This window comes from Passer domesticus, chromosome 2, assembly GCF_036417665.1.
Source record: "Passer domesticus isolate bPasDom1 chromosome 2, bPasDom1.hap1, whole genome shotgun sequence".
Taxonomy (NCBI): domain Eukaryota; kingdom Metazoa; phylum Chordata; class Aves; order Passeriformes; family Passeridae; genus Passer; species Passer domesticus.
The window spans coordinates 126,462,725-126,487,686 of record NC_087475.1 but is presented as its reverse complement, the minus strand read 5'-3'; the positions used below and the strand labels follow the sequence as shown (position 1 = coordinate 126,487,686).

General features: G+C 46.5%; 1 protein-coding gene across 3 annotated transcripts in view; it reads left to right on the top strand.

The window, feature by feature from the left end:
- The window catches only part of FAM168A (family with sequence similarity 168 member A), a 125,945-nt gene that overhangs the window by 88,006 nt on the left and 12,977 nt on the right, over positions 1–24,962 (top strand). For all 3 annotated transcript variants that reach the window (XR_010357151.1, XM_064411151.1, XM_064411152.1), the window contains exon 4: positions 22,887–22,967. Coding sequence is in view for 2 of the 3 variants with exons in the window: in XM_064411151.1 (XP_064267221.1) it covers positions 22,887–22,967 (81 nt within the window). In the remaining variant the exon portion in view is untranslated. The remainder of the gene's footprint in view (positions 1–22,886; positions 22,968–24,962) is intronic.

The window sequence follows — 24,962 nt, the reverse complement described above, 5'->3', positions numbered from 1 at the left end:
GAGCAGCTCCTCTGGGCTCTCTCCAGCAGCTCCACGTCCTCCTCATGTTGTTTATCATGGATGGGTGATGTTGGGTTGTGCTTTTAGTAAATGTTGAGGCTGACATGTGTTGATCTTGTCCCATCAAATAATATCATCTCTCCTGACATGTATTTTCCTTGAGGGTTCTCTGGATGTGTGAAGCTCCAGCTTCTGCGCTGAATTTTGGAGACTTTTTTCCTTCTTTCCTGAGAAAACTCTCCAGTTATAGAGCACAGGAGACTGTGGAAGGCAGATTGGTGTTTGCTGTGTTCAGTTCATTTGCTGGAAGCACCTGGTGGCCATTTAGAGAAAGGGATAAACTTCTGTCAAGCCCAAAAGGAAACACAATCAAGGCAGAATTGACAACTCCTGTTTCTCCAGCCATCATTTGTCATCATGCTTTGGTGAACAACATCAAGAGGAAAATACTTGGTTGTGATGTGGACAGAGATATTATTTATTTGTACTGGCACAGAGTGGCTTCATCTGCCTGAAAACACAGCAAGATTAATCAGGCCTGTTGTTTAACTCTTGCCCAGCCAGGCTCTTCCCAAGGATTATGCAATTAAATTTTGGATTAAATTGAAAATTTAATTGGATTTATTAGCTCTAGGGGGTGGATGAACAAAATTTATTGGTCCTAAGTGGGAAACACAGGGTGATGTACAGTGAAATGAGGGGCTCTTGGATTGCACACTCCACTGCCCATCACTGCACCGATGCTCTGCTAAAAACCCATCAGGAATTCCATGTAAAGTCTGAATTCAAACAATTATTTTTTAAAAAAATCAGAGTTTTAAAACCCAAGAAAAACTCCAAACCTCTCATTTTGTCTTAACATGGAGCCTTTTTGCATTAAGGAAGCTGGTTGCTTCTCCTTGAATTATCTGGCTCTTTGGAGTAGGGAATTAAGACTTAAAGCAGCATCTGCTACCTATTAACATTTTTCCCACTGTGATATCACTGAATTAGTCCAAAGGGGGTTTTTTGAGAAATCACAGTATTTTAGAAGACATCCCTGCTGGAATCTGCTCCTTGTCTTTGTTCCAGGAAAACTCAAATATCTGCTGTGTGCTTATCCCAGAAAAGCACCAGCTAAAGTCTGGTTTGGGTTTGGCTTTTGCCAACATTTCCAGGCAGTTCCCTCTCTCCATCTCCAAGGTCACGTGCCTCAAAGATGGAGCTGCAGGACATGGATGTCTTACATGAATGAGAATAATCTCACAGATGGGGGAAGGCTGGGAGTGAGATAAAAATTACAGTATTAATTTTTTCCCCCTTAATTCTGAAGGACGACAGAACTTCATTATCCAATCTGCTTAAAATTGAACGACCTAATGAAATTTCACACCCACTAAATTTAATCATGGATTACTCATGTGGGATTTGAATCAGATAAAAAGGATGCTTCAGATATTTGGTAGCAATTGCATAAGGTAATAAAAAATCTGCAGTGTTCTTTGTCCTTTTCAGCAAATGTGAATTGCTTGACCTACTTTTCTTTTCTTTACTTTTTTCCTTTTTTCCTTTTTTTTTTGTGGTGTTCATGACCCCACCTTCCTCCTGGGCATCACTGAACAGTCAGTCCCACGCTCGTGTACAAACCAATGGATCTCAGGAGTGCTTCCTCCTGGGTGCTGGGGATGCAGGTGGATTATTGCTTTTGCTGCAGCAGTTGGAGGCTGGGAAAAGAAAGGAATGTTTTACAGTCAATATCTTAGCTGGTGTATTAAAAGGCCAGGCTGATAAGAGGATCTTGTTTGTGGCAGGTGGGCGTGGATGGTGGATTAAGGTTCTGCTCAGGGCTTTGGTTGTGGCTGCTGAATGAGCTTTTGCAGATCACTTTACCCCTCCAAACCTGCCCTGTGTGGATGTAATTGGTGTTTGACTCACAGGGATGTTCTGACCCCCCCAGAACTGGCAGTGCCTGTTCAAGAGCATTGACACGACACACATTCTGTGCTTACAACCTGTGGTTTTCCCCTCCTCCACTGTTTCCTGCAGAGCTGACCAAAGGGTGAGGAAGGTTCTGGAAATAGCAGCTCTCCTGTATTTTTAGTGGGGCTTTGGGATTTGGGGCTGTTCTTCAACATCGACTTCAGGCAGCACCCCAAGCACAGAGCAAACCCAGGCCTTGCCCTAGAGTCTCAGAGAAGTGGAGCCTGGAGCCACTTTTGGGAAGTCTACAGTCAAAGGAACCTTTGGAAGAGATGCTGGGTATTTAGGAGGACTTCTGGATTTTCCTTGTGGGAAATGGAGCACACAAAGCTGCTTTGGATGTGCCCTGAGAGAGCAGCACAGGCAAAGCTGGGGTGCTGGGGGACCCCAGGGTGGCTGAGTGAGGATGAGGCGATGGAGTACCTTGAAATAAGCACAAATTGCTTACTTTTCATAGAGTAAAGAGAGTTAGTTAAGTTGGGTAAAGGGAGAAAGGCACATGCTAAGGAAATTATCTTTCCAGGAGTATTTGGAGTAGACAGTGGTGGAATAGCAAAGCTTCAGTGAAGGTTGAAGGAAAAGCTCTTTTGATAGTGGAGATGTGAGAGGTTCTGGCTCCTGGATGGGTGGGGAAGGCTGTGTTTAAGAATGTTACACACAAGGAGTTTGGAATCTCCCACCAGCAGCTGAAGACAGGGATGAAGTTTTCAGTGCAAGTCACAGGGAAGATGCTGGATACAGTCAGTGGAAAAGTAATAGAGGCTTGGAGAGAAAACTCCTGTACTCGTACTCCCTGGGAGCTTCAGCTGATGGATTGGCATCCCTGATGTCCCTGAAGAGATGAACACAAGCTGAAATATTGTTTGGACAGGATGGCTCAGGTCTATAGAAGACACCTATACAGAAAACTTTAGTAAAGAGCTTTCAATTCCCCTTCAGGAAAAGCAGAAGTTGGAGAAGCCACTTCTTGATTCAGAGCCTGCTTGTCCAGAGTACAAAAAGTCAGTGGAGGAATGGCTCAAGGAGGAGAGAGAAACAGCCTTTGTTGTCAGATCTTTCCTGCTTTTGCAGAACCATTATTCCAAAGCCTGCACTGTCCCTGCCGGGTGTCCACTGGGTGCCCTTCATCCTCAAAAAAAACCCAGGAAAAAAGCAGCTTCAGACATATAAAAGGATCCATCAACAGACTGAACAGCAGCTTCAAATGTTTCATCAAGGAGTAGGAAATCTCATCACAGCTGGATTACCCACCAGCTTCAGGGTTCTTTAAGGTCAGAAAGTGGTTAAATTGTAGGGAACAGCGGGAAACAAGGGCACTGAGGCTTCCTCTGGAGGCTGCTGGGTGTGAGTCCTGTCTTCCACACATGGCCCACAGCATTTTTGTTCTTATAATCCCTTCCCATGAACACTTTGCAGGTTTAGAGGATTTTTTTTGGTGCCATTTTTTTCACACAGCCAGAATTCAGGGAATTTGCTGTCTAAAAGATGTTCTGTGGTCTTTGCAAACAGTTTGGGTGGTGGTGAGAGCTTTTACCACAATTCTCCATCACCCTGCAGGATGATGCCAGGGCTTTTTCAAATGGAAATCTGTAATTTTTGTCAGCATCTGTATGTGCACATCTGGGAGTGATGGCCATGGTTGGGCAGGAAGGGTTTCTGGCCAGATTTATCCAGGGATGAGGAAGGGGCTGGAGCCCCAGGAAAGGCTGAGGCAGCTGGGAAGGGGCTCAGCCTGGAGAAAAGGAGGCTCAGGGGGGACCTTGTGGCTCTGCACAGCTCCTGACAGGAGGGAACAGCGGTGAGGGACAGGGACAGGAGGAGAGGGAATGGCATCTGGCAGGGCCAAATGAGGTTTAGAGTGGAGATTAGGGAAAATTTCTGCATGAAAAGTGTTGTCCAGCCCTAGCAGTGACAGCCTAGGGCAGTGGTGGGGTCCCCATCCCTGAAGGGATTTAAAGCCATGTGGATGTGACATTTGAGGACGTGGGGTGGCCTTGGTAGTGCTGGAGGAATGGTGGGACTTGATGATCTTTGAGGTCTTTTCCAGCCCAAACATTTCCATGCTTTTGTGAAGCAGAAGCAGTGTGTTTGGATCTGTTCACTGCTACCAGTGACAACAAATCTCCTCCACTGCCAGTTTCTTGGGAAATAAATAATCAGTGGTTTAAATCAGATTGGTGCCAGTCACAGATTGCACAGCCTGTGTGAAAAACACGTGTAAGGCCAAGGAGTGAAGGCAGTGATGGATCAGGGGAGCTGAGGCTCACACAAGGAGTTGTTGATGCAGGATACAGGGGAGATTTTTCCTCTTTTTTCAGTCTCCTGCTGACACACACCTGCTTTACCTCTCTCTGCTTGGGAGACACCCCTGCCTGTCTTCACTCGTGCTGCACTTTTAAAGCCCTGAATTTGTTGTTTAACATAAAACCAAGATACAAGGCTGTCTCTTCCTGCATGGAATGCAAACTCTTTGTATGTCTGATGTGCCAGGGGTGTTCCTGTGCCAAGGCACCCTCAGAGCTGCTGGTCAGAGGGTCAGGACACTGGGAAGTGGCAGAGGGTAGGAAATATCCTTAGGGATATTTCAGAGTCATAAAATCACAGGACAGACTGGGCTGGAAGGGATCTTTAAAGGCCATCTCATCCAAGCAGCCCACCATGGGCAGGGACATCTTCCACTATCCCAGCTGCTCCAAGCCCCATCCAGCCTGGCCTTGGGCACTTCCAGGACCAGAGCCTGGAAAAATGTGGCAAGTGGTGGAAGGAGGAACAGCAGGAGCTGTGGAAGAGCAGAGAGTCTGGTCTGCTGGAGAGGAAAGGAGGAAGCAGCAGCGACAGTTTGAATGGGTGTTTTGAAATATGCTCGGAGTTAATTTTATCCAGAAGCATTTGACATGAATTTAGATTTGAAATCAGCATTTGCTCATTACCAAGCGACTGATGAATGCCAAATCAGGTCATTACTCTTGGAGTGGGTTTTTATCTTCTCCCATTATCTGGGGTTGCTCAGATCCTCTTCATTCACAGTTGTCTTTTCTGGATATAATTGGGTTTAAGCAACTAAGATACTAAATGAAGTGTTGATAACGAGAAGGATTGTTCATCTCTCCAAAGATGGTTGGGTTTTTTTCCTCCTTTCTCTCGCCCCTGGTGTGCTGAGGGCTGCTCAGCAGTAATTGTTCTAAGCTCTGTGCATTCAGATGTATTCCATCACTGTCAGGGTGTATGTACTGACCCTTCCCTCCCTGCTGGAGCACATGATCTGTAGGAATTTGCCTGCAGAGCTGAAGTTCCTCTGTCTCCATTCCTGAAGGCTGTTCCGACAGCTCAGCGAGTGGGAGAACAACAAAACGACCTTAATACCTTTGGAAACTCCACTACCTGGTTTAACTCAATAACACTGAGAGGAAATTGGTTTCCCATCCTAAAAATGTCTCCTCTCCTCCTGGAAGAAGGGATGAGGTTTCCATTTATCAGAGCACTGGAGATCAACAGGAAAATGTTACCGGGTTCCTGCGGCGCTTTTAATAGAATAAGGAGGCAGTGCCCTTCAGCTGTTCCTCAGCCAAACAAAATGTTTGGTGAGCCTTGCTAATCTATCCTGGCAGGACCAGAGCCACCTAACAGCAGGAAATGTCACCATGGCCAACTGCTAAAATAATATTATAATTGTGTAATTTGTATTCCTGCGGGAGAATCCGGCTGCGTGCTCCAGCAGCCCAGATCCCCTGGGCTGATCCCTCAGCCTGGGCAGCAGGAGAGGGGGATTGTGTCCCTGAGTCCAGGTGAGAGCCCAGCTGCAGAGCTGCCCCAGCCCTGGGGACACAGCAGCAGCACCTGGAGCTGCTGCAGAGAGCCCAGAGGAGGCCCCGGAGCTGCTCCAGGGCTGGAGCCAGGCTGGGAGAGCTGGGGGGGCTCACCTGGAGAGGAGAAGGCTCCAGGGAGAGCTGGAGAGGGACTGGGGACAAGGCATGGAGGGACAGGACACAGGGAATGACTATATATATATGTATATATATATAAAAACCCTTTGTACTGCTGGATCCCCACTGAACGTGACAATGTCACTGTGTATTTTTTCTCTCCAGCACACAAAGCTGAACCTCTGAGTTTGCAGGCTTCAGTTTTTTTCCCACATCTAAATCAATTTTGGACACGCCAAGCCTCGTGCTCCCACATTGTATCTTTACACTAAATATCCTACTCCCACCTCTTGTCATTTTAAAAAACAGAAGCGTGGCCCAAGAGGTCCTGAAGGGCTTTTCCTCTCTTTACACAGAGCTTTTGATTCCTGGATCTGTTTGAAAGTGTCTGAGGGCTTTCAAGATAAAATGCAGTTGTCTCCTTTTCACTCCGCTCTGGTAGGCAGAGTCAACGCCTTTGTTTCCAGGCATAGCTGAAGTGCTGCCATTCCATTTGAAAATCCCATTTTTTTAATCTCATACAACCAATGATGACATTAAAAAGTAGTACAATATATGGCTGGTTTTCCACAGGCATCCCATTGTTCAGTGGGCACACATGGCTCTGTGGGAACAGGGCTTTGGGGGGGACTTCACAGAGGGAAATTCCCCAGGCTTAGACCTGCCAGGATGTCCCTTTTTCACTCCTAAATCATCTCCAGTCTCCTACTCCTGCAGGCACTGCTGGCATGGAAGATGGGGCTGCTGCCATGGCTCTGAGTCTTTATCCCCAGCTACAGAATCCCAAATGGTTGGAGTTAGGAGGGACTTAAAGCCCATCCAGTGCCACCCCTGCCATGGCAGGGACACCTTCCACTGTCCCAGGCTGCTCCAAGCCAAATCCAGCCTGGCCTTGGACATTTCAGGGATCCAGGGGCAGCCACAGCTGCTCTGGGCACCCTGTGCCAGGGCCTGCCTACCCTCACAGGGAGAAATTCCTTCCCAAAATCCCATCTAGACCCACCCTCCTTCAGTTTAAAGTCATCCCCTTTTGTCCTTTCACTCCATCCCCTTGTATTTATTTATTTCCCTCTGAATTCTTCCCTTCACACAAATAGGAGGAGCTGGGTGCCACTGGATTCTTCATCCATTAGAAATTCAGCTGAATGGTCGTGAGGAATATTTGTACTTCAGCAGGAACAGCATTGAATTGGGAGCAAATGTAACCATTACATTAACTACTGCATTTCTCCTCAAACACAGGAAGATTTCTTTGCACCATGTGGCCTCCCCACCCTTTTTTCCCCCAGATAAACTGATATTCCCTGTTCTGTGGGGATTTAATTTCTTTTGTCTTCAGCTTGAATACTCCCTTAACTATATTAATCACATATTTCCATCAGAAGAGATTTTTGAAAGTCTTTAAGCATATTTTGCACAGGTTGGAAGACTCTGAGCTGCCATCTCACTCTTGTTACTCTTCAGATTTGTAATTCCCCAAAGATAAAGCAGCATTAGGAGCAGTCCCCCGTTTTCTCTGGAAAGTAATTTCTGATTTCCATATTAATCAAAAATAGCTTTACCTTCGTCCTGCCCTAATCCTAGGAACAACACAGGAAGAAGATTACATTCTGTAGATGTCAGAAAAGCAATTAAAATTTGCACAGAGGAATGGAAGGGGGAAGGAATCTCACCTCTTTATTTTGTGAGCCGAGCAGGGAAAGACCCTGACCTCCAACTGTTTGTTTCTTATTGGCTCCTTTTCTTTTGAAGTGCCTGCTAGAATCATCTCTAATATTGCAAGATTAAAACAGCGGGCTTGCAGTAGACTGAGAGGGTTATAGTGATGAGAAGAGACATTTAAGGAGGGTGAGGATTGGCTGTGAAGAGCCTGGAATTTGCAGTTGGAGAGGTGAGTGCCTATTAATAGCTCTGTCTGCAGAAATGGATATTCCTTGATCCTCAGGGAGATCCTGCTGGAATATTCCCAGGCTGGAATAAAGGGAGCCAGGAGAGAGGGGCAGGAGAGGCACTGCCTGTCCTGCTGTACAAGTGTGCAACTGCAGGAAATTGGGAGGTGCTCTGGGGAGCAAAATCTGTCACAGCTGACAGGAGGATCGTGGAGAGGAACAGGGAGAAATGTAGTGGGGATGGCTTTTGGGGTTTGGCCTGTCACGTGTCACCTGTTTGGGATCAGCCAGGGTGTCCTGTGGTGAATCAGGGCATGGCAAGGGAGGTGGGATGTGGCTCTTTGGGATGGAGTCCTGCCAGATACAGGTTTAGGGGTAGGGGGGGAGAGGAAGACACAACAGGATGGGATGGGATGGGATGGGATGGGATGGAATGGAATGGAATGGAATGGAATGGAATGGAATGGAATGGAATGGGAGTGGAAGCCCTGTGGAAGGGGCAGAGGAGCACACGAGTAGATGCTGCTGGGCTGTGGACTCTGTGTGTGTGGGATGGATTTCCCAGGATGGTGCTCTTGCTCTTGCCTTTGAGGAGAGGGGATTTTCCCAGAGCAGCTCTCCTAAACATATTTTATTCTCCAGTTTTTCAGGTTCCTGCAGGGTGAACACTGAAGCTGCAGATATCAGTTTTTACTGACTGAACCTTTGAACCAGTTTGCAGCTGGACTGATTGTTGTAGATCCCTGCCAACTGAACAATTCCATTCTAATCTCTTCTATTCCTTCCATTCCATTATTTCCTTTTAGTGAACACATCTAAGTGTTCTCTGGAATGTGTGACATCATACCCACAATAATTCTCTTCCTGAAACACTTCTGCTGTTAAATAGGCCCATTCTGGAAATTCCTTTCCTCCTCTTGGCTGATAACCCTGGACCAGTCCAAGGCACTGTGGTCAAACTTTGGATCTGCATTTATTGCAAAAAATTTCTCCAGCAACTTGCCATGTGACTGATGGCAGTTCTCAACACTGAACTTTTTCTCCTGCTTTTCCCATGCACTACAACTCACAGCAATGTGACCATGGAATGACTTTAATTAGATGGGATATTGGGAAAAAATTCCTCCCTGTAAGGGTTGTAAGCCCTGGCACAGGGTGCCCAGAGAAGCTGTGGCTGCCCCTGGATCCCTGGAAGTGTCCAAGGCCAGGCTGGATGGGGCTTAGAGCAGCCTGGGACAGTGGAAAGTGTCCCTGCCCTTGGCTGGTGATTGGAATGAGATATTTTTTAAGGTCCCTTCCAACTCAAACCAGTCTGAAATTTTATGCAAAATATTCTGCTATAAGAGTTTGCTTCCTATTTTATGGAATTAAAAACTTTTTTAGTTGTGACTTACAGCCTGTGAGAGCCCTTTATAAAGCTGTTTTAAATGAAAACTCTTGAGGTGCTTGTGTGTTAGTTTATTTTTGAGAGGGAGAAAAAAACTGCTGCAAAAAGAAATTATTGTCTTCATGCATTTTTAAACCATATTCAGCCAGAGCTGTGACAGTGACAAATTGGCCTCAGGTCATTTCTTCTCCTTGACATTTGCAAATCTGATCCATTTTCCAAGATGTGGCTGCCCCGTGTCTGGAAGTGTCCAGGCTGGTGTCCCTGCCCACTCAGGGGTTGGAATTGGATGAGTTTAAAGATCCCTTCCAACCCAAACCATCTGTGATTCTGTGGTACTTTGAACTAATATACATTTCCTGAACTGCTTCCAATGTAAATTTAGAGAATTCCAGATTTCTAATTAATTTGTTTTACTGGAAATTACATGCTAAAACTGAGTCTTTCAGTTCTTATTATATTTCCCAATTTCTTTGCTGTTGGTCCTGTAATTTTTGAAAAGGATTGGAGCAGAAAGCCCAGTTCTTCATGGCAGTGCTGGGGCACTGCTTGGCTTCAGCTGGATTTTGGATCTCAGGTCTCATTTTATTTTATTTAAGGACAACAGCTTAGATTTGAGCCGTGGGTGACCTGGGGAAGCAGGGGTGAGTGCCACACGTTAGAATTCCACCTGGGAAATGAAGCTGGTGTTCTGTCGTGGTTTCCCTCAATTTATTGCAGTGAGGAGATCCTGCAGGACAGTCACTGGGATAAATTAATTGCAGTGCATTGATCTTGTCCTGGAAATCTGCAGAAGTTCATTGACATTGAGCAGGAGCACTGCCTGACCAGCTGCCTGGTGGGTGTTTGACCCAAAGGAGTCAAAGCAAGGACACCCAGGATGTCACTGAGGTGACATCAAACTGCCTTTGATGTTGGCCAGGTGACCTGGAACTGCCACTTGCTTGTGTTTAAAAGAAGCAGCAAAATCTTCAGGAGTGTTTCCTAAGGCTGCTCCATGTCCCAGCAGTCTGTTAAAACCAGATTCCTGGAGGAAATTGCTAATTTCTGTAGGCTGTGGGAAAGCTTCCTCAGAGCCTTCTTTGCCATCACAGGCAGGGACACCTTCCACTGTCCCAAGCTGCTCCAAGCCCTGTACAACCTGGCCTTGGACACTTCCAGGGATGCAGGGGCAGCCACATCTGCTCAGGTAACCTGTGCAATGTGTGAATCCATAAAGAGCTCAGAGATCAGGAATTGTCTCAGTGTATTGTAGAGCTGAGGATTTAGAATAATTTCAATGCATTCTTTACACAGAGCTTTCAAAATAACCCTATCCAATAAAATAGATGCTGTTTCTGCTTGCCCTGCTTGGAAGTAGACCAGGACTTTGTGGGTGACAGGAGGTCTGCGCCGTGCTGAGATGGAGTGGGAGGCACAAATCCAGGCAGAGGAGGATTTCAGGGGATCTAAAGGGAAAGCAGCACCACTGCCTGCAGAAGAACTGGTGAGGGACCGCGTGTTGCCAGTCGTGTTGTGCCAGGATAAATACAAACTCGGTTTATTTTACCTATTTTAGTTATTTCTCAATGTAGGCACGACCTCGGCCGATCCTTTATTTCTCAACTGTTCCTGTTAATGTTTTTAGGCAGAAGACAAAACCTGCCAGGAGTTTTGGCTCTGTAGAGTAAACAGGTTGCCCAGAGAAGCTGTGGCTGCCCCTGGATCCCTGGAAGTGCCCAAGGCCAGGGTGGATGAGGCTTGGAGCAAGCTGGGACAGTGGAAAGTGTCCCTGCCCATGGCAGGGGGGGGAACTGCAAGAGCTTTAATGTCCCCTTCCACCAAGCATTCAATGATTCCCTCTATAACCCATACTTATATATTGCTAATTTTCAGTTTCTTGTGCCCCAAATGGTATTTTATGAAGTATATTTGATGCCATGAATTAATGGCAGTTTTATATGGTGTTATGTTTTTTTGGTAAAAATTTTTAAGTCCATCTGAGAGATTCCCGTGGATGCCTCTTCCCTCTCCTTATCTTCACTCCTTGCTTAAATCATCCCTCAGGTTCTGCTGGTAAAACCAAAGGGTGCTGATATTCTGAGTCCCAAATCATAATTAGTCATGTTCCCCTTTTTAAGCTGATTTTTTCAACCCAGCAGCCCCCAGTGCAGGAGGGGGCTGATGTGAACCCTCTGATTTTATTTTGCTCGACATCGTGCCTTTCACTCCTTTCACTTCTGAGCTTTTCTCTTTTCCCCTCTCCCTTTTCCATCCCAGTCCATTACTCCAATTTGCTATTCCTGGAGGGAGCTGCTGATCCTTTTTGCTGTTTCCCAGCCACGCTGGATGTGTTATTTTAAGGCAGCCTCACTACCTGCAGTACAATGACTCATTTTGGATTTGCCAGGTCCCCACGTTCCTGCTGAGAAATCAGCTCCTGGACTGAATTCCTCAGAGGATTGCTAGGATCACGGCAGAGAATTCCCAAATCCTTGGAGGATGTTAAAATCACAGCTATTCCCTAAACACAACCCAACACTGCCCTTCTAAAATGAGGGGGCAGAGAGTGCCCCCAGGGCCTTTAATTCCCCCTGTCCCTGGAGGTCTCCAAGGCCAGGTTGGATGGAGCTTTGAGCAGCCTCATTTTTTAAATCCCTCCTGGGATGGGGACTCCACCACTTCCCTGGGCAGCCTGGACAATCCTTTCCATGAAATCATTTTCCATCCTCCTGCCTCGCTCTCCATCTGCCATCCATCCTGAGAGTCACAGGGGTCTCCCAGTTATCCGTGTGAAATAATTGCCCCACACAAATCTTGGGATTTTTTTTAAACAAGCTTGCCTGCTTCCCTGTGTTAAAAAACAAGTAAAAGAGGAGCTGCCACAAATTTATCACTTTTTACCTGCTTGAGCAACCAGGAGGATGCACCTCAACCATAAAATGTAATTTACTTAATTAGTAATTGCTTTGCTGAGTTGGGCCAGTGTGGAAATCCTTGTTTTAAAGCAAGCAAATGAAAACTGTGCTAAAACATCCTAGGCTGTCACCCCTCAGCTATGGGGTTTATTACGTTTGGAGTTTCTTCTGGGCTTTTTGTAAGGAATAAAATATTTACAGGACGGAGGGAAAGGATTTCTATTTGCTTTTTTGTATATATTTTTTTCTCCCTAAGCTTTCTGAAGAGATGCTCTATCAGAACACCAGGTGCAAAAACATAACTCTTAATTCAAGTATTCCCAGAAATTGCTTGGGTTTGTGGCTTTGTTTTAGAAGAGGGATTATAGGGCATGAACATGGTTTATTACACTTCTTTAGGGGTTGAAAAATTCAGTTTATGAATAGAAGTAGCAAATTCTGCACAGCCCCATGATTCCAGAGCTGTTCTTCCTCCCTGGATTTTGGTGAGTTGGGCAGGAGCTGGTGGGGTTCTCAAAGGTCAGGTGGAACAGTCAGAGAATCTCATCCCAGCTCTTGGCTGGAAAATCAGTAACCAAAACCTTGAGATAAGGGATCTTTGTGGGATCACTGTATCCCTGCTGCCTTTCTGGCAGAACCTTTGCACTTCCAAGCTGGTGAAATCAGATTTTATTTCCACCAGAGCCGTTTTTCCAACAGCACTGTGGAGTTTTGCCAGTTCAAATATTAGGGATTCTCAGCTTCCCCCAAGCATAATTTGAATCCCATCTCCTGGCCCAAATACATGTGAGAGACCCATTAAGCCTTTTAACACCCAAAACCTGCTTTTGTTAATATTCTCCGTGTGCTCCATCTGCTGCTGTGTTTGTCCATAGCCAATGGATTTGAGAGCAATTCCCTTCTCTGGTCTGAAGCCAAAATGTCCAAAATACCATATGGACATTTGAAAGTTAATGAGCATTTTAAAATTTCAATATCTAAGGCTGTTGTGATCCCTAAACCTGAGTCTTCCTTGAATTTGGCCTCTTCTTGTAACCCAAAATATTTTATCGTTTTGGATTTTTAGCTTTGCAAATGAAAATCACGACATTTCTACTTTGAATTACTGGCCCTTTAGGGCAGTAATTTGATTTGTAACATTGTTTTGACTGTTCTGGAGCTGATTATAACGAAAATGAGCTGAAATAGGAAATTTGGTGTCCCCAGAGATGTTGTTTAAGGGTGTGAATCAAAGATGAAATCAGGAGGATGCTGCCAGTGCCAGAGGACAAAGTGGAGTGTAAAAAGCAGAGATGGGAGCCAGGACTATGTTTGTGCTATAGAGAGACTTAATTAGTCAATTAATTGATGGATTACTGATTAATTTATTAATTACCAGGCCGTTTCTGTTGAGTTATTTATTGATCATGCTCAGGGCAGTGCTGGGCACCTTGGCTTTGGCCACACACCTGGAATATCTTTTTTTAAGGCAATTCCAAACCTGGTAAATTCAATTCAAGTATTTGGAATAAGAAAAACTAAAAGCCAGGAGCTTTTTGCCATCACCTCTTTCAATCCAAACCATTCCAGGATTCTATTTTGTACCCAGTTGTTACAAACGCCAATGTGGCAGAAAAAAGAAATTACAATGGACAGAAAACAGGGAAAAATTCCCAGTTCCAGGATCTAGGAAGGCATCAGGAATGGGGAGCAGTTGCCTTTCCCTAGCTGGAAGCACAGAGGTTTTGCACAGACCACAGGGCAAAGAACTGGGTTTGAACTGATTCTCTTCTTAGCTCCTGGCTTGGGAGCAGAGCTGAAAAGGATGGATTGGAAATTAGCCAGATGAACAAGTGCATTTTGGACATCACAAAGGGCTATTGTAAATATTATTGTAAATATTATTGTAAATATCTTGCTGTAACCTGAGGGCATGGAGAGCACAGAGTCCTGCCTGCATTTCCATTCCCAGCTCCTCCAGAAAGGATCTTCTCACCCCTCTGGAGCTGCCATAAAAATTCTGTCAGAGTAGATCAGGAGCATCCAGGTAAGGCTCTCCACAAATTCAGGGGAATGGCAAATTCATGATTGAAAAGCAAATGAAGGCATTCCTGGTCCAGGATGAGGTTGGATGGGGTTTGGAGCAACCTGGGACAGTAGGAGGTGTCCCTGCCCATGGCAGGGGATGGAACTGGGTGGGCTTTAAGGTCCCTTCCAACCTAAACCATCCTGGGATTCCACTACCACATGGTCTGTTTCAAGCTGAGCACTCTTCTGCCATCTTAATTTATTTTAAATCTTTGCAGCTGAATATTTCCCTGGGGAGCATTATTGGATGAGGTTGAGCCACAGTTGAGTATTTAAGAAAAACTGCAAAGGAGCTTCTTTATCTCAGGCTTCCACTTTCTGTGGAGCAACAAACCCTTTTATTTTATCTGTAGGGGCTGTTCTTACCCTACTTGGGATTCTTCAAAGACAGAACGAAGCAAATCATTGCAAGGAGAATCAATATTGCACAACTTCAACCCTTTTCCAGAACTTCTTTCCCACAGAGCCTTGTCTGAACACTGGAGAGGATGTGACACATGTCTGTGGCCCAGAAGTGATATTGATTGACAGTCTGACAAGTTCTGTCACTCTGGTTTATTTATAGTGCGTGCACTAAGCAGTCAACAATCTCTCTAATATTTTTGGACAGTTGATCCTAGTTTTCAGGATGAGTTTTGCTCATCCAAACACATCCTTTACCCAGACAGCTGCAGTAAGGCAGGAGGTTTGGTTTGGATGTAAGTGGGAAGTAAAACTGAGGTGGAATTAAAATAAGAATGGAACAATCTCTTTTGTCCAACAGCTTGCAGCTGTATTGAGCCTTAAAAGCTGGTCTGAAAGCAAGTTTGGTCTGAGCAAGAGAAAATCAGGGCAATGTGTGTCCAAACCAGTGCTTCTGTCACTTCCTTAATATCTTTTTAGGCTTGTAATTCTCCTAATTCCTGGCATGATGAAGGAAACAGCTTCCAGCTGACGTGTGGCATGGTGCAACCACAAAGTCCCGTGGAAGAGCTCAGAGCTCTGTGCAAAATCATCTCTTGGCCAGCCAAATTCCCAGCAGGAAGCAGCTGGGATTCTGCAGCTCCTCAGAAGGAGGTCTCACCATCCATCCATCATCCATCCATCATCCATCCATCCATCATCCATCCATCCATCCATCCATCCATCCATCCATCATCCATCCATCCATCCATCCATCCATCCATCATCCATCCATCCATCCATCCATCCATCCATCCATCCATCATCCATCCATCCATCCATCCATCCATCCATCCATCCATCCATCCATCATCCATCATCCATCCATCATCCATCCGTCCATCCATCCATCCATCCATCCATCCATCCATCATCCATCCATCCATCCATCCATCCATCCATCCATCCATCCATCATCCATCCATCCATCATCCATCCATCCATCCATCCATCCATCCATCATCCATCCATCCATCCATCCATCCATCCATCCATCATCCATCATCCATCCATCATCCATCCGTCCATCCATCATCCATCCGTCCATCCATCATCCATCCATCATCCATCCATCCATCCATCATCCATCCATCCATCCATCATCCATCCATCCATCCATCCATCCATCATCCATCCATCCATTCATCCATCCATCCATCCATCCATCCATCCATCCATCCATCCATCATCCATCCATCCATCCATCCATCCATCCATCCATCCATCATCCATCCATCATCCATCCATCCATCCATCCATCCATCATCCATCCATCCATCCATCCATCCACCCATCCATCCATCCATCCCCTTGCCTTTGACCTCCAGCTGGGAAAAGCTCCTGCAGGCAGGCAGGACCCCGTTGTGTCAACACTGTGACCCTGTGGGTTGGAGACAGACAGGCAGGGCCACGTGCCCCAGCTGTCCTGCCAGGCACTGGAGGTTCTGTCCCCATCAGAGGTCTCTTTGCCACTCCCAGCCCTGTCAGCAGTGCTTTCTGCAATATTCCCTGCCAGATCCCTCTGGGGTTTGTGGGGATTTTGGGGTGGTTGGGTTTCTCTGTGGGGTTGCAGGTGTGTGAAGGGTGATGCCTGTGGAGCGCCCGTCCTTGGGCTCCAAGCCTTGTGCTCACCATGTAAAATGTGGATAAGCCCTAAGGAAAACTCCTTATTCACACAAATGGAATTTGATCAAGCTGTGACCCTGGGGAGGGAGAGGAAGGAGGCAGAAGGAGGCACAGACATCTTCTCACCAGAGAGCACCTGCACTCTTCCCTCCTCATCCTCTGCTCTGCAAGCCCAGAGCTGCCTCCCCTCCTGGGGAGCCTCCTCCCCTCTGTAACGTCCTCACCATCCTGGGAATGTGGGGCTGGACTGATGGGATACTGGGAAGGAATTCCTCCCTGGGAGGGTGGTGAGCCCTGGCACAGGGTGCCCAGAGAGGCTGTGGCTGCTCCTGGATCCCTGGAAGTGTCCAAGGCCAGGCTGGACAGGGCTTGGAGCATCCTGGGACGGTGGGAGGTTGGTTTTGCATGGCTCTGTGTAATAGTTGCTGTTTATATAAAGGGAAGGACCCTTCAGGGAAAAAAAGAATCAACTGTAAAAGGTCTCCAGAAGCAAGATTGTCAAATGTGAGAGCAAATCTTTTTTTAAAGCCCTTGCTGTGTCTGGTGCATCCACATTCATTTGACTGCTCCACTCTTGGGCTGATGAGGCTTGAAACAGTAATAAGGGGGTGGCATTTTTTCATGGGAACAAATGCATTTATTATCCTCAGAGCCTTCAGAAATGCTGGATTCTCAACCATCCATTAACTTGCTCTTCAGAACAGTCCCACCCTTGCTTTCAGCTTTTCCTCTATTTTTACACGCATTTAGCATGAGTGGGCTGGAGTAGTTTCATGGCAAGGAGGTGAGTGAGTGATGGGATGGCTGTGCTTATGTGGGATGATCAGTGGGAAATGAAACCTGCTCCAGCCCCTGGGCTCCTGCAGCATCCAGGTGCATTTACCTGGCTGCTTCTAGGGGCATCAGGAGAGGTTTGGGCAGAACTTGCCATGGAAATGTGTCAAATGGATCTGTGTGATGAGGGAAGGAAGGAAAGGTTATCCCATCTTCCCTGCCCTGAGCTGGCAGAGCAGGATTCACCCAGAGATGTTTTAAACAGTTCACTGAGCAGGGAAGGTCTGGCACTGCCCTGTGTAAGCTGCTCAGAGGTCACCTCCCTCAATCCCACTGAGGGATATTCCAAAAGGCAGGAAGAGATGCACAGCCTGGAGCTCTGCAGCTGTGAGAGGAGCCAGGCAGGCTGGGAAGATCCTTCTGGAATGAGATTGGCTGATGCCATGGGAGAGCAAGCTTTGGTGCCACCCCTGCTGCGAGTCCTTTGGGGAATGCTGGAGCTCTTCATCTCTGGAGGCTGGTTTCCTCTGCAGGAGGAGTTCCCAGATGTCCTCCTCAGCTCCTTTCCCTGTGTCCCCTCCCCATCACATCTCCAGGCACGTTCTTTCCGGTGTCCCTGCTCCCAGCAATCAACGTTCCCGAGCCTTTCCTGCGAGTCTGGCTGGTGGAGGCTTCAGTGGAGCTGTGCCAGGGAGCCTACATGGTGTCTGCTCTCTCATTTCTCACTTCTGGGGTGATTCCTCAAGTACCAAATCTGCACATCATTCATTTCCCAACGTGTGATTTTCTGAAGGAATAAATTCCCAATTGCTTGAAAGGGAATGGATTTACAGCTGCGAGCAGCTGAAGGAATGAAGTTTCTCACGTTTTTGTCCTGAGAAGGTGCTTGTAAATCCTGTTTTTGAAGAGTTTCTGAGGACTGGGCACTAAAGAATGAGAAATGCTGGATGGGCTTAAAATAGAACATGAAAGTGTTTTGCAGGGGAAAATGCTTTGGCTCCATCTGGCTGACCCGAGGAGGTAATCATAAAGCAGAAATGTTCCTGGGGCTGCTGCAGCTTCAAAGCTGTCACTCAGCAGAAACAAAGGGGTGGACAGTGGCTAACAGGGTTTGGAGGGAGGATTGGTAAAACAGAAGCACAGAACCAGGTTGGAAAAGCCTTCCAAGACCACTGAGTGCAGCTATGTCCCCAGAACTGCCAAAGCCACCACTGACCCTGACCCCAAGCACCACATCCACGTGGCTTCAGGCATGGGGACTCACCTGTGCCCTGGGCAGCAAATTTACCTCATATTATCTAAATTTATCTCATATTTACCCACCTCAGAGCAATACTGCCACAGGTTTGTGTGGCTGCCTGGCTTCTCCTTCCAGGGATTGCTGGTGGTTAACTGAGCTCTCCATTGCAGCAATTGTGGAGCTGGAGTCCTTGGCAGCTCAAGGAGTTGAAGTGTGGTTTTACAGTGCTTTGTCCTGCCCTTAGATAAGGGACTTTATCATCCTGTAAAAATCCTTGTGACATGGCCACTTTCAGGAGTCTGTGCTGCTGGAGGCTGGTGAAGGAAAAGAATTGAGGGGAAATATTTTGTCTTGTAAATTAATGTCAGCTGCTCGTAGCAATTAAGGCCTTGATCAGATAATGGTCAATGAAACTGCTCTTGAAAAAGTGAAATGGCACAATCTGGAATTCAGTGTTGGAGGTGACAATTCCCAGTGGGTGGGGGGCTGAGACCATGGACCAAGCAGAGGCTCTGTAGCCAAAGAGAAGCAAATTCTCTTTCAAGAATTCCAAGAGAACCTTCAGAGCTTTAGCACTTGTGTATTGTCATGGCTTGGGTGTTATTTAAATGATACAGAAACACTTAAAATACATGAAAAATTAAAGATGGCTTTTAAATACCTACTTGATGCAGCCCCGTGTGCCTTTTGCTTTGCACAGTTATTGTGTGGTGATTTTTAAAGCAGCTCAGCCAGTGCTTCCCAGAGCTGGAGTGCTGTGTGCTTTCCCTGGGGAGGAGATTAAATGAACACTGCCTTTCTTACTCCTATTGATTGTGGGGATGATATTAAATTAAAATAAGCCGCAAAACAACTTTAGATTTCTGCTACGAGGAATCTAATAAATTTTGTTCAATATTTTTCATCTCATTTTCTTTCCTTCTGCGAGGCCTCAAGCCCAGCAGAGACAGAGCCCTGTCATGTGCAGATGCATAGGAAGTAAAGGATATTTTCTTTCTGTTCCTGACATTATATGTCAAGTGGGTTTGAGCCTCTTGCTGTTATTTTTCATTCAAGGTGACGAGGCAGGACAGACATGGCAGGAGGGGAGCAGTGGCAGCAGCAGGAGCAGGAATTTACAGGAGGTGTCTTGAGTTTTCCAGGGGGAAAATCAGAGCAGGATGCTGCATGCTTTGGTGTTGTCACCTCTCCTGAGATCATTCCTGGTTCTTGGATCCAGGCTTTGTTTTGTACCCAGGGGAAAGTAAGGCATGGGGACCATCATGGGGGAGCACAGCTCCATGTGGGAGCTGATTTGGGATTATTTGGGGGATAAAGAAGAGCCAAAACCAATAGGATATAAAAATTATAGGCTTGTGGAGTAGTTTTGAGTGAGAAGAGACCTTTTAAAGATCACCCAGTGTCCATGGGCAGGGACACCTTCCACTATCCCAGATTGCTCCAGGCCCCAATGTCCAGCCTGGCCTTGGGCACTTCCAGGGATCCAGGGTTAGCCACAGCTTCTCTGGGCACCCTGTGCCAATGTTTTATCACCCTCATTGTAAGAAATGTCTTCCTCATGTCTAATCTAAATCAACCCTCCTGCAGTTTGAAACCTTTCCCTTTGTCCAATCACAACAGGCCCTGCTAAATGAAAAATGCCTCATGTATTTTTAAACCTGCTGGATTTTGAGTGCTGGGAATTTCCAGGCATGTTTCTTCTGGCACAAATTGCCCCAGATTCTGCTGCTTTCTTATTTTTCACTGTGTCCAAAAAAAGGAGCAATCCACACTAATTTTCCTGTACCTTTCCCATCTCTGCTTTGCCTTAAAATAGAAAGGACAAGTTTTCTTGCTGGAGGTCAGCACTTATCAAAGTTTATGAGATCAGAGTGGAAGACAGTGCAGAGCAGGGCTTCTTTTTGCATCCAAAGCTATTAAAGCTTCCTTGATAGAAATCACATTTATTTGAGCCGAAATGAATCCAAATCCAGCCACAGCTTACCTTCAGAACAACAAAACAAAAGGTACCACGGTAAGGAAGAGTCCTGCCAAGCAGAAACTAAACCCCAAAAAAAGGAGAAAGACCAAGTAAGTTCCCATCCCTGGAGGGTTTTTAAATAGGTGTGGATGTGGCACTTGGGGACATGGGTCAGTGGTGGCCTTGGCAGTGCTGGGGTGGGCTTGGACCTGATGGTCCTGAAGGTCTTTTCCAAGTGAAACAATTCTGTGATTCTATAAATACACATGGAGTTGCCTCCATCTGCCTGAAATAAATCCTTCAGTACTCAGCTGGATGGAAAATCTTACCCAAACCCTCACTTTTCTTGTGGTTTGACTTATTTCAGGCTCTTTTTTAAAGGTATAACCCCAATGCTGCAAATTTTGGTCTGAGTAAAGGAGGGGTTTTTTCCTGATTTTGGCAGTGGGTGAGAGCTGGTGGCATCTCAGAGGGCACAGGTGAAACATTTGTGACAACACAGGACTGTGTTTGTCATGGCTGGTGACTGAGGGCTGGAAATTAAGGATTATTGCTGAAGACTGCAGCAGTTTGTGGGATTCAGGGCTTATTTGGGGGGATTTTCCAGCAGCAAAGGGTTAGAAGAACCTCTTGGAGCCCCAAGAGCCTGTCATCTGGATCCCTTCAAATGTGACTTCCCAACACCATGGCACACACAGCCATCATCATCTGTGCCCGTGGCAGGGAATTGGGATGATCTTTGAGGTCCCTTCCAACCCCAGCAGTCTGGGATTCCACCAAACCGTGTGCCAAGAAGGTAAAACCCCACGAAGAAACACAGCAAAACACACAAGAAGTGAGCTGGAGTTGGTTTAGCACCCCTGGCCAGATTGTCAGGAGGAAACAGGAAGAGTGTGGAGCAATGAATGTCCTGGAAAAGACATGGTTGTCTTCTAATGAACTGAGAGAGGGATATTTCTGATTTAAGATCCTCATCATTAATGCTCTGCTTGCAATCACTGGATCTGCAAATAAATTTCAAAGGAGCTTCTTGATTGCTGATAGGGTTTAGATATTCCTGGTACGATGAAAACAGAGTTCTGTGTGGCCTAAAAAACAACAAAAAAATCTGTTAAACTGCTGCTTATCCAACATTAACTACAGCAATTTATAATTAACCTGATTTAGAAGCCAAATATATCACTGATGAAAATGAGAGGGTAGAACATCCAGTCATTTATTCCAGTACAGTGGCCATGATTGTTGAATTAGATTTATTCAAATGAACCTCAACATTTTGCCACAGAAGTCAGTGGTGCCAGGGTTTGGGAGCAGTGGGATTTGGGGTGTGGGAGGGGGGACTGTGCTGTGGCTCTCTTGGTGCTCAGAAGAGGGGAGTACAGACCCACGCTGGCTTTTATTAATAAAATAAAACATTAAAAAAGATGGGTGTAAATCCACTGCTAATTACCTCCTTCCAGCCTTTGCTGGCAGCCAACAGGCAGCGTCAGTGGGGCTTGGCATGGAAACATCTCCAAGGGCCATGGCATTGGCTCTGCTCTGGGATGCTGGCCAAGGGGACACGCAGATAAACCGGGTGGTGACGCTCAGCACAGCCAACATTGCCCACCAGCAGAGCAGGGTTAACGTGTCCTGTTCCCTCTGCCAGGGGGATTTACTCAGCAGCACCTAAGGAGGATGGAGTTGTTCAGGTGTTGCTCTTTTCTGTAGGGAAAACCTGCAAAAAACTGAAGGAAATTAAAAGAAAATGATGAGAAGTGACAGGACCCCAGGGAAGGGCTGGAGCTGTGCCAGGGCAGGTTTAGGTTGGATTTTAGGGAAAGGTTCTTCCCCCAGAGGGTGCTGACAGTGCCCAGGCTCCCCAGGGAATGGGCACGGCCCCACAGAGCTCCAGGAGCTCCCAGGGATGCCCAGGGTGGGATTTGGGGTGTCTGTGCAGGGCCAGGGGTTGGGCTGGATGATCCTTGGGGTCCCTTCCAGCTCAGGAATTGTGTGATTCTGTGGGAGAGGAGCAGACTGAGGTGCAGGGGTTGTGTCTGTGCTCTCCACAGAGGACAGGAATTTCCAGTGAAGTAGGAGCTGGATGCTGGACACCTGCACTGCGTGGGTGCACACAGGCTCTGGGGTGTGCCACGATTTCCAGCGCCCCACTTCCATCACGCGGCTCCTCTGAACTCCCTCTGACCTCTCCAGTGAGGCTGATGCAAGCTGAAGATGCCCATTAAACCCTGAGTGGCTCCAGAGGGTCCTTCCAGGTGGCCTGGCAGGTGATCAGGGCCCTCCTGGGAACAGCATTTGTGCAGCCATGGGTGAATCCAAGGCTGGCATGTTTTCCTGCAGGATCCCTGCCTTCCCTTCAGCAAGAAACTCTGCTTACTGGGAGTGCTGAGCTCTCCAAAGTGCTGCCACACAGCCCGGGAAAACCTTCCCAGTGTTGCTGTGCTGGAGGGTTTTGTACATGAATTCCATGCTCAGAGTATGGATTTTCCCAGCAGTTTTCTCCAAAGCACAGTGAGCACACCTGCATTCTGCATTCTGATCCTTGTTTCCTACAGGAATAAAGATGAAATATTGATGATGTCACATGTGGAGCACATTCATGTCCCCAGAAAATCCACCTGTGTGCTTTCCCTGTGTGCTCACACAGGGTGTTTATTGCTTTTCAGGGCTGCCATCCCTGCTGGACTGATAAAACCCTAACTGCTGTTTTCCTCTCCTTTCAGGTTATCCAACAGGCTATCCCACTGCTGCTCCAGCCTACAATCCCAACATGTACCCAACCAGCAGCCCCGGCTACGCCCCAGGTAAAAACCCTGAGAAAGCCTGAAAACATTCCCTGCTCATCCATTTCCAAGCACACGCTGGCGATGAAAAATAATATCTCACCCTTCAGTTCGGCTTTTGGTTGCTTGAGATGTTTATTTTGAGTGGTTTTGCCTCAGAAGAGCTGCAGGGTTTCAGCACTTCCAAATGAAGCTGCCTTTTGAGCTTGCATAAGGAGCACAAAGCTGGACTTTGTGCCAGTCTTGCTAAACCCTCTCTCCCCCTTAATTGCCAAGTTTTCAATCTCCCAGTTGTCATAAAATCAGTGGATCCCCAGGCTCAGATGCTTTCCAAGGCTGATGAAACAGGAATGAGGGGTTTGTTGCCAAAATCTTTTGGTTTTGTCTTCTCCACATCACAGTTTACACATATTCCATAAAACTGTTTATTGTGGATGTTTCTGGAAGGGATCTGTTGTGTTTTGTTTGGGTTTATGTGCTTTTAATAAGGTCTTTAGCTGCATTTCTTCCCATTAAAGCCTTAACATGGAACATGAAACAATTTTTGTTCCCCTGGATTTGTGCTGGCCACCCTCCTTTCCCCTGAAGGATAAAACACTGGAGGAATTAAATGAAAACAACTCCACAGAATAAGAAAAAGCCCATAAATTTATTAGTAGCTTGTCCTGCCAGAGGCTGGCAGTGTCCTCCCTGCTCAGCCAGGAATGTAAATACTGCAGCATTCTGGCATTTTGGCCTGGATATTATAAAATGTCACTTGTCCCCAGTCGTGCAGGCAGCAGCTCCTCCACTGAGTGGGCACATGGCCAAGGGAACACCCAAGTGAGAGGAAACCCCAAATCACTGAAGGACAGGGTTTTTTTGGGGGTTCAGAATTGCTTCTTGTACATCTTAGATATCATTTAATAGTTTCCCTCTTGGAAATCTCCTGATGGTCAGAGAGCTGACAGGTCAATTTTTATGGAGAACAAAAACCTTCCAGTGGTTAACACAGCTAAGCACTAAACTAGCAAGGAAACTATGAAAATTAAAATTCAGAAATTGAAATTGGAATGAAAATGCTGAAACTTTTCATAGAGTTTCCTATAAACTTTTCATAGAGTTTCCTGTGAATCTTGAGGCCAAATTGGAGAGACCTGGTTTAGGTAAAGGTGTCCCTGCCAAGGCACAGGGTTGGAACTGGGTTGTCCTTAAGGTCCCTTCCAACCCAAACCATTCAGTGGTTCTGCTCTAAACAATTTTTGCAGCTCTTGAAATCAATACCATTTCATATCACAGCAGGATATTAAACCATTTTAACCACTCTGGGAAGCAGGAGCAGTCTCTGCTGCTCAGGACCTTCCAGCACCACACTCAGTGGTCCCTTCTCAATGGAAGCAGACTTCCAGGGGGAAAAAAAAAAAAGATACTTTGGGAGCTAACTGATGGAAAAGAAGTGCCATAAAATCTCCCAGCAGTGGGGACATGTGACAGAGTGACAGCATCCTCAACTGTGTTAAATGGAACTGGGCTGAGCTAATTCTGTGGTTCAGTGGCTGAGCTAAAACCTTCATCAGTACAGAGAGTGTTTCCTCAAATTGAAGGAGCTGCTGTCACACAGGAGGCTGGAAAAAGCCTGGAGAGGAATGTGCTCCTGGTGTCCTTCAAACACACTGGGAATCAGCTTGGGGGTTCAAGTCTTGGACTTCTCAAACAGCAGACTAATTCTAATTATGTTTTTAAGGGATTTTAGACATTGAGTCTAAAAATGAAAGAGGTGCTGCATGTTCCCAGCAGAATAACTGCTCCTGAACATCCCATCCATGGACAAGGTCCTGTTCCAAAGCTCCCAGGCTGGGCAGGAGGTGTTCCTGCTGGCAGAAATCCCTCCAGCTCACTAAAAAGCAGTCACAAACCAAGGGTTCATCTGATTCTCCAGATGGAGATTACCCAGGGAAAGGTGCCCCTCAATACTGCTTGGAACAGAGGCTGGGAAGAGCTTGTGGTTTCTGAGTTCTTGGGAGGTACCTGCAAGGA